The sequence below is a fragment of the Cebus imitator genome, unplaced genomic scaffold (genome assembly GCF_001604975.1).
Source record: "Cebus imitator isolate Cc_AM_T3 unplaced genomic scaffold, Cebus_imitator-1.0 Scaffold237, whole genome shotgun sequence".
Classification (NCBI taxonomy): Eukaryota; Metazoa; Chordata; class Mammalia; order Primates; family Cebidae; genus Cebus; species Cebus imitator.
In genome coordinates, this window is record NW_016107552.1 from 2407743 (window position 1) to 2422989 (window position 15247).

The 15247-nt window shown below is 49.3% G+C and overlaps 1 protein-coding gene across 3 annotated transcripts in view; it reads right to left on the reverse strand.

Annotated features, from left to right (window-relative positions):
* The window catches only part of MYO18B (myosin XVIIIB), a 285741-nt gene that overhangs the window by 181826 nt on the left and 88668 nt on the right, over positions 1–15247 (reverse strand). For all 3 annotated transcript variants that reach the window (XM_017498142.2, XM_017498140.2, XM_017498145.2), the window contains 4 exons: positions 9678–9837; positions 7628–7811; positions 6587–6809; positions 1995–2104 (listed from right to left, as the gene is read on the reverse strand). In XM_017498142.2, the coding sequence (XP_017353631.1) occupies positions 1995–2104; positions 6587–6809; positions 7628–7811; positions 9678–9837 (677 nt within the window). The remainder of the gene's footprint in view (positions 1–1994; positions 2105–6586; positions 6810–7627; positions 7812–9677; positions 9838–15247) is intronic.

The following is a 15247-nucleotide window of genomic DNA, read 5'->3' on the forward strand; positions in this document are numbered from 1 at the left end:
TGGCCTGCGCCCCAGTGCCCACTGCAAAGAAGAAGTAGGAAGACACCTAAGAATTGTGACTCTGTTGACTTCCAGTCTCCTGACTCATCGATTGAGGGCTGCTGTGCTGATGATCTCAGGCACACGCGGTTGCAACATGATTGTGAACACATGGTCCGTGAGGCTTGTTGGGCATCAGCCCGGATTTGAATGAGGATGATGATATTGACGGTGCTGCTGCTGATATTGATGATGGTAGTTAATGAATATTGAGCCCTTACTATGTGCCAGGCCCTGTGTAAGGTACACGAACTATACTATTCCATGTCATCCTCAGAACACCCCACTGAGTGTCATGGAGTACTCTTTCATCTTGCTATTCAGAGCCCAGCTCAGAGATCATCCTCCATCACATCTGCTTGTTTTCGTTTTTGCAGCACTTATTTTGAAATTATGTGGATCCCCTATATATTTTCTGCATTGCGGTCCTTCCCACTTTACAGATGAGGAAACTGAAGCAGAAAGATGACATAACTAGTTTACATTCCCATAGCCCCAGCTGGGAATCAAAGTCAGGTCGGTTTGAACTACCTCCCTTTGTGAACTATGCTCTTGAAACTATCCTCCCCTGGAATTGAGAAACTTGAGTCCAAGGAGCAAACCCACAAATGCCTAGCTGTGTGGCCTCAAGAGTGCTATTTCATCTCTAAGAAATGTGGTGTTCTCTTTTGTAAGTGGGTTGTAATAGCTCTTCTTTTGCAGGGCTGTTATGAAGATGAAATAGGGCTTTGCAGGTTCTAACAAGCCCTCTAATCATGGATAAACCTGTGGCCATTCTCAAGAGAAACATTTGTTGAAAGTTTGGCACTGGAAGTAGAGATGAGATTCCAAGAGTTTACGGTATAGTTGGAGAAAGAAGACACACGGGGACAAAAATACAAAGTTAGGCGTGAGTATTCATTCATTCATTCATTCACTCAACAAAAAAAAATTGTTGAGCTCTTGCTGGAAGCCAAAAAACACAGAGGAGATTCACGTCATTTCAGATTAGTGCTACATAACATTAAAACAAGAGGATGTGACAAAGAATGATACCTGAGCTGAGATCTGAAGAGCAAGATGACACCACCCGTCCAAAGATTCTCAGAACGAGTGCTCCAGGCAGAGAAAACAGCTAGTGCAAAGGCCTTAAGGAGTGATGTTCATTAGAATTCTCTACCCTGGGGCCCTGATGTTAGTATTTCCTAAACATTTTGGACCCTGAAGCCCTCTTGTCATAGACCACCTCAGGGTGCTGGTGCTGAGTGGAACACCCTTTGCAAATGATGGCTTTTCGCCTTGCTAGGGTCTCTTTTAGCTGGGATTTTTCTTCTCATGGCTCTACCCGTTTTTTTTTTGTTTGTTTTTTGGTTTTTGGTTTTTTTTGAGATGGAGTCTCGCTGTGTCACCTAGGCTGGAGTGCAGTGGTGCGATCTTGGCTCACTGCAACCTCTGCCTCCTGGGTTCAAGTGATTCTCCTGCCTCAGCCTCCTGAGTAGCTGGGATTATAGGCCCACGCCACCATGTCCAGTTACTTTTTGTATTTTAGTAGAGATGGAGTTTCATCACATTGGCCAGGATGGTCTCGATCTCTTGACCTCATGATCTGCCCGCCTTGGCCTCCCAAAGTGCTGGGATTACAGGCGTGAGCCATGGTGCCCAGGCTTCATGGCTCTAGTCTCAATTTTTTTCCTAAAGTTTCTTACATAGGGGTCAGAAGGGTTATTCTGGGCTGGGTCAGGTCCCAAATGACATCGTTGTGGGGGTTTGCTCTAGGACAAGGATTTGAGCCATGATGAGCCATGATGAGCCTCATTTGACCATGAGGTTCATGCTGCCCTCTGCACTGCCCCCACAGTCCTGCTTTCAGATGCCAGCTGCTCCAAATGCCCCCTGTGGTGATCCCTATGAAACATGAGCCCATCAGACCTCAAAGTGTCTGGGGCCTTCACTCCTCCTGCATGAGCTTCACCTACCTTCCTTTCATCTATTCCCTCGGAGGTCGACATGAGCTTCTTCAGGAGTGGAGGGTCCAGCACCTGGAATTGCCGGCGGAAGTGAGTGAGCCCCATGTGGTCAGCATAGCCTAGGGAGGTAGGAGCAGGCAGGAGAAGAGCACAGAGTCCAGATGAGAAGATCCAGCCCAGTTCCCTAAACCCCCAGATAGGAGCTCAGGGTCCTACTCCCAGCCTGGCTAATAACTTGATGCATGGACTCTTGTCTTGGGGCCTCAGTTTCTCCATTTGTTAAAGAGATTATATTTGATTGGCACTCCCCAGATGCGTTCCTGAGAACACAAACTCCACTGAAAGTGTGACAAACCTGCACACTCATCCGCCTCTTGGAAGGTCACAAGGCATGTCAGCATCCAAGTCAAAGGCTCTGAGAACTCGTGAAGGGGAGATGCCTGATTGGCCTTGAGTTGCCCAACGTTAGCCCAGAGGTTCCCATATCTGTTCGGCAAACGAAAGTGTTTTGTCTAACACGTATTACCACCCCATAGACTATGTGAGGCATGCTGCATTGGGTAGCATCTAAGGGCTTTTGGAAGTCCGCCATGCAGGGTGGACACAGCTGCATCCTTCTATGTGGCGAACTGGGAAGAGAAGGGGCACCTGAAAAGCTGCTGGGAGAAAATAGCATTAGATTCAGTTTTTAGAAGCCATAGGGTTTGTAAAAGAACTTGGTATGGAAGAGAAGTCTGGCCAGAGGAAGCTGTACAGACAAGAACAAGAACAGGAAAGGATAAGAGATGTTCCAAGGCTGAACATGGTGAGCGGCTCACGCCTGTAATCTCAGTGCTTTGGGAGACCCAGGTGGGTGGATCCCTTGAGTCCAGGAGTTCAAGACCAGCCTGGGCAACATGGCAAAACCCCGTGTGTACAAAAAATACAAAAATTTGCCATGGTGGTGCATGCCTGCAGTCGCAGATACTCCGGAGGTAGAAGGATCACTTGGGCCCAGGAGGCAAAGTTTGCAGTAAGCCATGATCATGCCACTGCGCTCCAGCCTGGGTGGTAGAGTGAGACCCTGTCCCAAAAAGGGAAAAAAAAAAAAACTGGCTGGGTGCAGTGGTTCACTCCTGTAATCCCAGCACTTTGGGAGGCCAAGGCAGGTGGATCACCTGAGGTCAGGAGTTCGAGACCAGCCTGGCCAACATCATGAAATCCCGTCTCTACTAAAAATACAAAAATCAGCCAGGCATGGTGGCGCATGCCTATAATTCCAGCTACTCAGGAGGTGGAGAGAGAATTGCTTGAACCTGGGAAGCAGAGGTTGCAGTGAACTGAGACCGTGTCACTGCACTGCAGCCTGGGTGACAGAGCAAGACTCAGTCTCAAAAAAAAAGAAAAAAGTTATTTTATCGTTCATAGTAACAGCCAGCATTTACTGAGAGTTTATGTGTGCCAGTCACTAGGATAGCAACTTCCTTGTATTACAGACACTCATGGGCCTATATTATTATCCTTATTTTACAAAAGGAGAAATTGAGGCCCAGAGAGATGAATTCACCTAGTTGCACAAAGCAAAATGGTAACTGTCCCAGCTGGGATTCAAACCCAGCCAAAGAAGAGCACAGACCAGGTCCCAAAGGAAATTGAACTCAAATTCCAGGTCTTGAGGTTTAGACTCTTTCCTGGGTACAAGGGGCATGGTAGACCCTCGGCTGCTTCAAAAAGACCCCTCGAGTGACTGGATCAGAAAAGGTCTGGGAAAATCTCACTCCAAAAGTTTGCTTATTGAGACTTCACAATAAGCCAAACGCATCAACTAGGAAGAACAGCAATCCAGTGTGTGGCTGATCCTGGAGACTTCCTGGGGAAGAGGAGAGTCTCAAACCAGCTTTGAAGGATGCAGACAGCACAGAGACAGGGGACCTGGGAGGTCACGAGCCTGCTTTAGGGGAGACCTCGCTGGGTTCACATCCCATCTCTGTCCGTATGAGCTCCATGACTGGGACAAATGATCCATGTCTTTGAGATTCTATTTCTTCACTTGTCAGCTGAGAATAACAAAATCTGTCTTCACATGGTCACTATGAGGATTCAATGCGATGACAATTATAGTAAAAAGTGGCTGATGGGCATTACGTGCTTTTCCACAACCTGCCACTCTTCTGAGCTTTAGCCTTTTATTAACATACCCAGAGCAGCCTTCTGAGGTATGAGCTATTATAGGAGAAAAAAGGGAGATACACTACAGGGAATTTCCTGGGGTCACACGGCTCGTGAGAGGTGATGGCCAGAATCAAGGCCAAGCCATCTCCCTCCGGAGTCTGAGCTGTGCCCACCAGGCTGCACAATAGGTAATGCTTAGTGAATGCTTATCACATACCTTTAGCACAGTGAGAATGATCTCACTTAGTATATGTGACGACACAGTGTCAAGTGCGTAGTAGGTGCTCAATAAATATCATGCACGGGAATGTATCACACATGCATGTGTATATATGCATATATATTACATATGCACACATTCCCAATCATAAATATTTGATGTATCTGTATATGCATACAAATATATCTCATGTGAATGTGAAAGAGACAGATGTGACTTGCAATAGAAACAGGAAATGAACCAGGTCTAGGAGACAGAAATTGGAAATTTCTACCATGAGGTATCAACCCTTCGCTTAGTTGGAAAGCTCATCCTGGCTGAGTTGGGCTGTGCTAAGAAGAGTGAGGGCAGACAGTATCGTGAGGTCACGTGGGCACAGGAAGGGGCTGCCCTGACTCTGTACGCACATGGGGGTTCTAACAGTCTGACCCAGGTCCAGGGGACCTGCAAAGGCCCAGCATTTCCTGCCAAGTAGCAAAAGAGAATTAAGTTTACATCACAGCCACCGGCTGTGCCCATTCCCCCCTTCTGTTGTGACATTCTGTCTCCCTCCTCTGCAGCTGTGCGGGTGGGAGGGAAATCAATGACATGCTCAGCAAAGTGAGGGTCTCATCTTTGCTTCCAGCTGCTCCCGGTCAAATACTCGGTGCCTAGGGGTCCATTATTAACCTAGTGGGGGGAGATGGCAGAATCGACCGTACACTAGGGCATTCGTGACCATGGAGACATTAACCAAATGAGGTGCCCACCTGAGACTTCTGCCTGCCCCAGCCACCCTGTCCCCTGCAGAGAGCCTGGCTGTGTCTGAGCCATTTCTAGCTGGCAGAGAGGGGAGTCAGTGTGGTGGCCTTTGGGGACTGAGAGGCAGAAAATAATAGCAAGGATTGAGCTGGGTACGGTGGCTCACACCTGTAATCCCAGCACTTTGGGAGGCCAAGGCAGGTGGATCACGAGGTCAGGAGTTCGAGACCAGCCTCGCCAACACAGTGAAACCCCATCTCTACTGAAAATACCAAGATTAGCCAGGCATGGTGGTGCACACCTGTAATCCCAGCTACTTGGGAGGCTGAGGCAGGAGAATCACTTGAACCTAGGAGGGGAGGTTGCAGTGAGCCGAGATCCCACCATTGCACTCCAGCCCAGGCGACCGCGTGAGACTCTGTCTCAAGAAAAAAAAAAAGAATAGCAAGGATTGAGATCCAGCTCAACTCCTAAGATTCACTAATGTGGGGACATCAGGTACACATCTGCTTTCTAAAATACAGACCCAAAACTTCAATCCCTTGATTAGAACCCCTCCATTCCCCTGCCAGCCCGTCATCTCTCCAGGTGGACCTGGCAATAACCCAACAGAGGCATTCATAGCCTGTCCTGCTGGGTGTGTCAGCCTCTCCTCCCACAACTCCTCACTCATTCTGAATCCACTTCTTGGAAAAACTGGCCCTTTTGTGCCTCCCTCCTTCATACTCGCTGATCCTTCTGCCTAATGTTCCCTCCCCTTGCCAGAGGTGAGCAGTTTCTTATGCTTCAAGGCCTGACTATGATGTTATGTCGCTGTGAGTTTTCCCCAAACTCCCAGTGAAAGCAGGAATCTCCCTTCTCTAGGTCTCAGGGCCTCCTGCATCCCTGGGTGAAATGAGCCCTCATCAAATCGTATCATCACCTCCTGGGATCACAGCAATGTCCCAAACCAAACTGAGCGTCGTGAACATCAAAATATCACTCATCATGGAAATTCCACCCTCTAGTGCGAGACGATGCTCCTTAGAAGGTGACGCCTATAAGGAAGGTGCAGCCCTAGTCTTCTAGGAGTTACAAGCAATTCTAGAAATAATATGGGCTTCTTCAATGGGTGCAGCTAACCACCAGAGCACACGTATACCTATGTAACAAACTGCAGGTGCTGCACATGTATCCCGTTTGGGTGAGTGTGTGTTTTTAGAAGAAATAAAGGGAAAAAAAAATGTCCTTCAGACTCAAAGAAACCTGGGTCCCAATCCAGGCTCTGCCATGTCCTGGCAGTCTGACCTTGAGCACGTGCTTCCACTTCTCTGAGCATCAGAAGACTGCTGGGAAGAGTAACCCGGATGCTGGGTGTGAAGCTCCTTGCACATGGCAGGGGCTCGCATCCCTTGGCTTCCTGTTACAGGTAGTAACAGGCAATTACCACTGGTGGTTGGACATGTCCCAGGAGTCAGAGACAAGGTGCTGTGTTCTAGCTGTCTCTTACCTGTCCTGTGCAGACGCAGAGCCTCCAGGATGTGGAATCCAGCAAGCTGGACCCTCAGTGCTGGGATATCCAGGGCCAGGGGTCCACCTGCCCCAGGCTTGTCTCTACCAGGCTGTGGTGGCGTTGGAGATTCCCGCCCATTCCCGCTTTCCACCACAGGGCTCAGAACCAGGCAGTGGATAAAGTGCAGCTGGGACCTTTTGATCATGCTGATCAGTGCATCCTAGGACCGGAGAGAGGGAGGTCAGGGCCAGTTGTCTCAGAAAGACACAGAAAGGGGACTGGACCCTCCCCAAATATTCATTAAGCCCAACCTGGGCATCTTTGGGGCCCCCATGTCCTACGCCAAGGAGCTCCCACCTACAGCCTGATTTGTACTCATGAGAAATAATGGTCCCTGTTGAAACAGATGGAGAAACTGAGGCATGGAGAGAGCAAGTGAGTTGCCCCAGGTCACACGGACCAGTAGCAGAAGAGCTAGGCCTAGAACTCAGGACTCAGGCTCAGGGCATTTCCAACATAACCCACTAGGAGGTTTCTTTCAAGGTGTCCTTCCTTGTTTCAGCCCGTTCTCATCTGTGCTCAGCCTGGCCACTGACCAATCTCGTGTTCTCATTTGGTCATGATTTACATCCAAGGTCTAGGTACCATGTTTACATCAAGCTGGGTCCTGCCGCCTTGCCCCAGGGGAAACTAGTGGTGAGCAAGGCAGACAGGGCTAGTCTGGCTCTCCTGTGTGCCACTGTTGTCAGGAGGGCATTCATAGCTCGTGGAAACTCCCCCAGGCCTCTCAACTCAACACCAAGCAGCACAGGCTTAGGCCTCAGAGCTGGATCAGTCACTTCCCAGGGGTGTGACCAGGGCCAAGTTTCACTACGGCTGGGAGCCCCCATTTCCTCCTCTGTGGGGTATGGGGTGATGCTCGCCCCTCTGGCCTTGCTGGGGAGGTCAGAAATGATGCAGGCACATGACCCAGCCCGGAGGAGATGAGGATGTGAGGCAGTGAAGGCCATGACACCGTGAGACACGGTGCCCACTCACCATCTGCAGCTTGATCTGGGAGCACGGGGCTTTCCTCCTCACCGCGGCAAGGCTGCCAGCAAATGTCCTCCTCACCATGCGGCTCCTCTGCAGGGCCTGCTGGGAGGTGCCCTCCAGACCAGCCACAGCCCGGCACACAGGAGGCAGCTTGACCCGGGCCTGGAATAGACTCCGCAGCTCCTCCCTGGTGGGGAGGAGGGAAAAGAGAGAGGAGATTTAGGAGGTTCTTAGGGAAGCCTTGGCCTGGGTGGTGGCACAGGGAACAAGCCCTCTTGCTTCCTGCCCCTCTGCTTCCTAAAGCCTCCTGTGCAAGTCACATGTCCCAGCTGCTCCCCTTCATTCACAGCCCCTCCTGCCGGGTGAGGCTTCGCTTCATGGCAAATGCCAGCTCCTTTCTGATGCCCATCTCCTACCTGCAAATGCTCCCTCCTTCCCTAGCCTGAGAACATCCGTCCTATGGATATTCTTGTCACTTACATACCTAGAGCAATGCTATGAAGCCTATAATTTCTTAGAGGGTGAAACCATCACTGTTATTCCTAGACCAGGTTAGCACATGGTAGGCACAGGCCATGTGTTTCATGCAAGAAGGAACGACTCAGGCTGGGCACACAGTTTCTGGACCTGCAAGATAACGTCAAGTAAATACCCAGCCCGACACCTGAGCAGACAGTGCCTTCCGTCAGCATCCCCGTCGGGGACAGGGTCGAGGTCAGCGGCCAGGGTGCTAGCTTTTTAAGTGTCTGTTCCGCTAAAGCAGAGCTGGCCTGCCGTCTTCCATGAGCCAACCATGCACCAGGCTCTCTAATATGTCATCTGCTACTTTACATCACCATAGCCTTCTTAGATCAGACATGGGAGCTTTGCAGCCTCACTCCCATTTCTCAGATTATGAAACTGAAGCCCAGTTCATGTAGCTTAAAAGAGGAAAAAACAGAATCTGAACATTGTCCTGACTCCAAAGCTGGACTATGGCCGCTGAGTCTTGTAGCCTTGTCCAACTCTTATTTATGGTGCAGGAAGCAGAAAGAACCCAGAGGAGGGAGGGCAACTGTCCACAGTCACTCAGGTGACAGAGGGCAGGGCTGGGACTCAACCGGGGTCGCCTGGGTCGCCATTCAGTCCTCCGTTGCTTGCGACTCCTGTTGCCCTATCCCTGGCCTGAATCTCTCTCCAGGAGCTGGATATTCATGAGCCCCATTCCTGGATACAGGTTTTTAATCAGCTCTGACATTAAATCCTTGGAATTCTCCAAGCATCACTTAGACTTCAGTGGGGTCCCGGCGGTGCTACTGTTTTGCTGTGTGAGCAAAAGCAAGCTGCTTCACTGTTTGGGGCCTCAATTTTTCTCATGTGTAAAATGGGGCTAAGGATCCTATACTGTGATAAAGATAAGAAGATGCCCATAAAGCATTTATGCTGGTGCAAGGCACACAGCGGGTAGTGAGCAACTGGTTCTTTCTCACCCTGGTGCCTACCTGAGACACCAGCACCTCTCTGGCGGTCTCAGTTTCTCTTATCTCTAAGCTCTGCCTTTGCAGAATTCCAGCGTTGAACTTGGAAGCGCGCACGCACACACATAATTTTCCAATAACCCTCTGAACTGAGGGCAGAGAATGCTGCCAGCCTCATGCCGGCACTCTGGGCTGAGCAGCCAGGGAACGTGGTGAGCTTTTTTTACTGCTACAAAACGTATCATTTCGGTTTTACGACCCCCTAGTTCTTGAATGTCCATAAAAGTTGTTCCAGTCACATCATCTCTCAGATACTTAATGACAGGCAAAGTGCCAAAATAAGAAGTCACAGCTTTTTAGCTTTTGTTCCACCTCCCCAGAAGGCCAGCTTTTCTCCTTGGCTGGATTCGCTCTGGCCCCAGGGAGACATTTCGCCGCCCCAATTCCAGTGATGGTGGTGATCGTTCCATTAGGGAGGGACGGGCTTCCTGGGCTGGCCCTCCCACACCACGTTGCCGAGTGCACAGTTTAGGTGGGAAGTGAAAACACATCACCTCCGATGCCTCATCCCCATCGCCAGCCCTGGCCCAACTCACCTTTTTGACTGCTGCAGGATCTGGGGTGCATCCAGGGCTGAGAAGTTGGGCTTGGCTCTGTGGAGCCAGCCCGTGAGGTCGTAGCGCACAGGGTCCCGTCCCAGCTGGTGGAAAATCTCACACTGGAGGGGCTGCTCACAGGCCCGCAGGGCAGAGGACCCTGGAAACAGACATGGCGGCATGAGTGCTGGGGCCTAGTGGGGACACTCTGCAATCACCTGGCATCCCCTGAACACAGTATCCATCTTAATATGCTTCCAGTTAGCTCAAGCTCACGGTCAAAGGAACCCATTTCTCCTGCTGTAGTGAATCTGTGCACATTATTCTTGCTTTCTTAAACCTAGGATACCTGTTTTTCCCAAACATCATCATACACACAATCTCCTCGAGTTTTTCTCTACATATAACCACATATCACCTGGGCTGTGACTTACTTAATGTTTTCTTTAAATCGACTCACATTTTCACAAGTACAGTACATTCATTTCAAAAGACGCATCATACTGCAGATTTGATGTGAAATACATGTTTGTTTTCTGATATGCATGGACATGCTGATTAAATACATAGTTTTAAAATAGTCAGTTGCATGCCACCTAAAATCATTTTGAATACCATCAACCAAATAAATACAAAGAATACTTTTGGGAGATACGGGAACATTGGTTGCAAGAAACAGGGTGGGAGAAAAAAAGGGGCCTGATCTTGGGAGCTAGAGACATCCTAGGTTCTTTACCATTTATGACTTCATGAAAGGTACCGAGCCCTGTACATCTCTGAGCATCAATTTCCCTCTCTGTAAAATGTGGATTAAATCATGCACACCTCCCAGAGTGGCTTATGGCTTCAAGGAGATAATGTGCATAAAATGTTTTAGTATAGCATCCGGCATGTAAAATGGTCACTCAGTCAGCAGTCATGGTTGTCACCGCCCTGGACTGCACTTAAACCTTTGCTGCTGTTCCCGAATCACAAAGTGTTTATGTACACATCCTCAGTGCCCAGCGTCGTGCTCAGCAGAATGAATGCATGGATTAATTCACGAATGGAGGGCTATTCATTTACTACATCACTCTAGTGTGATGATCTCAGGTTGCAGTCACAGGTTTGAAATAGCTGTCCCCTCACTGAATGGCCCCAGGTGATAATGATGATGATGATTACTACTATTTTGAGACAGAGTTTCACTCTTGTCACCCAGGCTGGGGTGCAATGGAGTGATCTCAGCTCACGGCAACCTCCACCTCCCAGGTTCAAGTGATTCTCCTGCCTCAGCCTCCTGAGTAGCTGGGGTTACAGGTGTGAGCCAACGTGCCCAGCTAATTTTGTATTTTTAGTAGAGACAGGGTTTCACCATGTTGGCCAGGCTGGTCTCAAACTCCTGACCTCAAGTGATCCACCCACCGCATCCTCCCAAAGTGCTGGGATTACAGGTGTGAACCACTGCGCCCGGCCCTGAGATGGATTCCTGTTAAGAATGGTTGGATTCCTGTGACTCTTGGATCTATTTGGAATGATCTTGCTTTGCTTTCCCATCCTGCTATTGCCAACAAACTCGCATGCACTAGTCTGAGTCCTGAGTCTTTCCCTCAAATCCTAATTTGCTGCCTCTAAATTCCAGGAAGCTAGGAAAACAAAGGACTGCATGCAAAATAAAGCAGTGTGAGAGTCTGCAGCTTTCATGAGCCTGTGTAGGAGTAAAGGGCGTGGCATCTGCCACCTGTGTGTGGCTGCTTAGAGGTTCTCTGTGCTCACTTCCCAGATTGCCCCGTCCAGGATAACAGAAGTTACCAGCACAGAACACTTCTAGCGAAGTGAAGTTTCCCTGTTTCAAGAGTGTCCTGCGAGGCTTTCAGAGCTGTGCAGTCCCTTACCTCAAGAAAGTCCCCTTCCAATGGGAGAGTAAAGCACCGACAGGGAGCAAGGTGACAAAGCACACACCAGGCTCTGATACAAATGTCCACGCTGCCCTTGCAATGCTGCAGGTATCTGTTTACCTGGCTGCCCCACTCCACTGAACTGGAAGCAGCTGGAGGGCAGGGACTGGTTGACTCATTGTTAGGTCTCAGCAGCCAGTACAGGGCTGGGCCTTTAATGAGGATCATGACCTCATAGGGGACAGGGAAGAAAGAAGAAAGGATGTTGATGTTTGCTAAGCCCCGGCTCCTAGCGCTCTCTGCTGGACAAGCTAGCACGAGTGATTTCAACCTGGTTGGTGATGTGAGCATCTCTGGGCTGGTGTCTAGAAGATGACACTGAAGTTCAGAGACAAGAGGCAATTTGGCAAAAGTGGCACACCAGGATGAGGCCACAGGTCTGCTGGTCCCAAAGTCTGCCTCTGTCCAGCATGGTGGCCAGCACGCGGACGTGCTACATTTCCCAGGCAAATTATCAGATTCCAGGTCTGCTTGTTCTCCTCATTCACTCCTTTCTCCTGAATTTGGTTTTTATTCTGCAGTTTTGTTCATGAAAGCATTTCCCATGAAGGCTTTGGCTTTTGGGAGCTCCATGGATACTTCTGGAAGGTGGAGCCTATCCAGCCTCTCTCTCTCACACCTCCAGGCTTCATCACCTCCCCCAGGAGCCTGAACCCCCAGACAGGGCCCTCTCAGCCTCTGCAGGTCACACTCTGAGCTGGATGAGGGGCTGTCACCTGACTATCCACTGCGCCTGGGCTCCATGAGGGCTGACCCCAGTCCCTGCTGGCCCTTGTGGGAACACTCAGCAAATGTACTGAGGTATGGGAAAGAGGTCATAAATAGCAAGCCCTCAGTTAGCCGGAATGTCCCAAGTGTTCTGGATGATTGAATGTTCTCATTAACTCAGAGCCAACCAGAAAGCAATAAAGGAAAAGAACTTGTTTTTCTTTTTAACCAAAATGTTACAATTAATGTGTCTTCTGAGGGGGCTTAAGGCAAAGGATGTCGAGAGAGTCTTTACCTTGGGAGGTGAGGGCTTCGCAGCATCCTGCTAGGGATGTCTGGGACTGACACCATAGACCTCATGGATAAAAGGGAGGGGCCACAAACCTAGCCAAATCCCCTTCTGCCCACTCCAGCCTCACCCTGCAATATACCCTCTGCTTCCAACCCTACTGTTAGAGACAGAATGCTTGTTCTTAGGTACTACAAGGAAAAATTAGCATTCAGACAAAAAGTTTTCTTAGCAAGGCAATTTTACTTTCTGCAGAAAGGGTACTACTCATCAGCTATTTTGCTGTGAGAGTACAATGAACAAAGGAAAGACAGGCATATTTCTTCTTTACCCATTGGGTTCTTACTGCTGTGTCTGATCTCTGTTGGTTGGAGCAAGACTTCACAATCTAAACTAAACCTGACTGGCTAACAACTTAAAACTTTTCTAAATAGAGAAAGGCAATGGAGAACAAAGGAAAAGAGGAAGGGAGGGAAAGTTGCTTGCAAAAGGACTTAGAAAAGTAATAATGTAAATATCTTGGTTAAAGTACAAGGACATAGAATGTACTTATTCCTTTATCTCTAAAAACTAGCTACACAGGGCTTACCAAAGAGTTACTAGCAAAAAGCAAGAAGGCTTTGACGAAAGTTAGTCTTTAAAAGAAACTTATTTCTAATATTCATTATTATTATTCTTTAACAAGAAGGGAAAGGAACTTTTTGCTTTCTACACGTACTTTCCATCCCTTTTGCCTAAAAGGCAGGATCCAGAAAACATTCCCTCGGAGGATACGTTTCATTGATTCTGGATCACTGAGTTTTCACATATTCATCAATTTTGTAAAAAGGATTCACTGTGTGCCTCATCCCGCCAGCTGTACCAGGTGCTGCCTCCACACAGGTGACCAGCCCTGCCCCTGTCACCAGGCAGCTGGCCTTCCCCAAGGGGAGTTGACTGATGAGCAAGTGTGGGGCATGCCCTGGTGACCACTGCAATGGGGAAGGAAAAAAACGAGGGAGGAAGCCAGGATCGCCGGTAGGGGTCTTTTCACAAAGAGGTCAGGGGAAGTCCATGAGCAGCACTGGGCTGGCATGTGGCGGAAGGGTCCTCCAGGCAGAAGGAGCTGCTGATGCCAGGACCCAGAGGTGGGAATGTGCGTGGTATGTTTGAAGAGCAGCAAAGAGGGCTGAGTGATGGGAGCAGGAGAGGGGAAGGGAACATGCAGATCAGGGCCCTGGGGAGACAGTGAACAGAAGCAACTGCTCTCAGGGAGCTCCTGGGGTCACAGGGAGAGCAGCAACAAGCAAGCAAGCCACGACCTCACAGAGCCTGGCAAGGGTCCTGAAGGAAGAAACAGAGGGTTGTGATGGGGCAGCGAGGCTGCCAGCGGCACAGCTTCAGACAGGCAGGGAAGGTGTCTGAATGGTGACCTCTGAGCAGAGAGCTGAAGGAGGAGGAGGTGGAAATGCTCCATGCACACAGCGCCTCCATCCTCACCACAGCCCCCGGGTGTCGCCAGGACTGCCATCCTAAGGAACAGAGGGACTTTTCAGGAGTCGCATACGGTGCAGTTGAGCAGAGAGCAAGAGCCAGCTCAGGACTCTGGGGCCAACGCCTGGGCTTCCCCAGCTCTTGCTCCTGGTTTCTTTTGGATCCGAGTGAGGTGCCTCCCCACTCCCCAAAATCTCTGCTCCTGAACCCATCATGCACAGAGACAGGGGTCCCTTTGACAGCCTGGAGAGTCACAGGTCCACCTGGCCTTTGAAGTGAGGCTGCCCAGGTTCAGCACTAGCCCTGTGCTCGGTGCCTACAGGGCCCTGGGAAGCCACTGGACCTCGGGGAGGACTCAGTCACCTCCCTGTAGCTGGGGTGCAGTGAAGCCCCCAGGCCTGGCTCCAGCTAAGAGCTCCACAACTAGGAGTTTCTGCCACTCAGTCATCCTCCTTCCCCAGCTAGCGAAGGGGCAGATGCATCTCATACCCCAGCCTGCATGAAGGGGAGTCCATCATTGCCAGGATCAAGTCAAATGCCAGGACCCCTGTGAGCTGAGCACAGCCAGGGCTGCATCTTCACTTCCTGGGCCTTAGACATTTTTGCTTTCATGGGCAGCTTCCTCCATAAAAAAAAATACACACACATATATACACATGCACACACATATATACAAACACACTCATACATATATACACAGGCACACACACACATAAACACACAGGCGCACACATATATACAAACACTCATACATATATACACAGACACACATACCTATACACACACATATACACATGTGCACACATATATACAAACATACATATATACACAGGCATGCACACATACATAAACACATATCTATACACAGATGCACACACATTTATACAAACGCATTCATACATATATACACAGGCACACACACATACATATATACACATACACACATATATACAAACACACTCATACATATATACACAGGCACACACAAATATACACATGTGCACACACATATATACAAACATACATATATACACAGGCATGCACACATACATATATACACATACATGCACACACATATATACAAACACACTCATACATATATACACAGGCACACACAAATATACACATGTGCACACACATATATACAAACATACATATATACA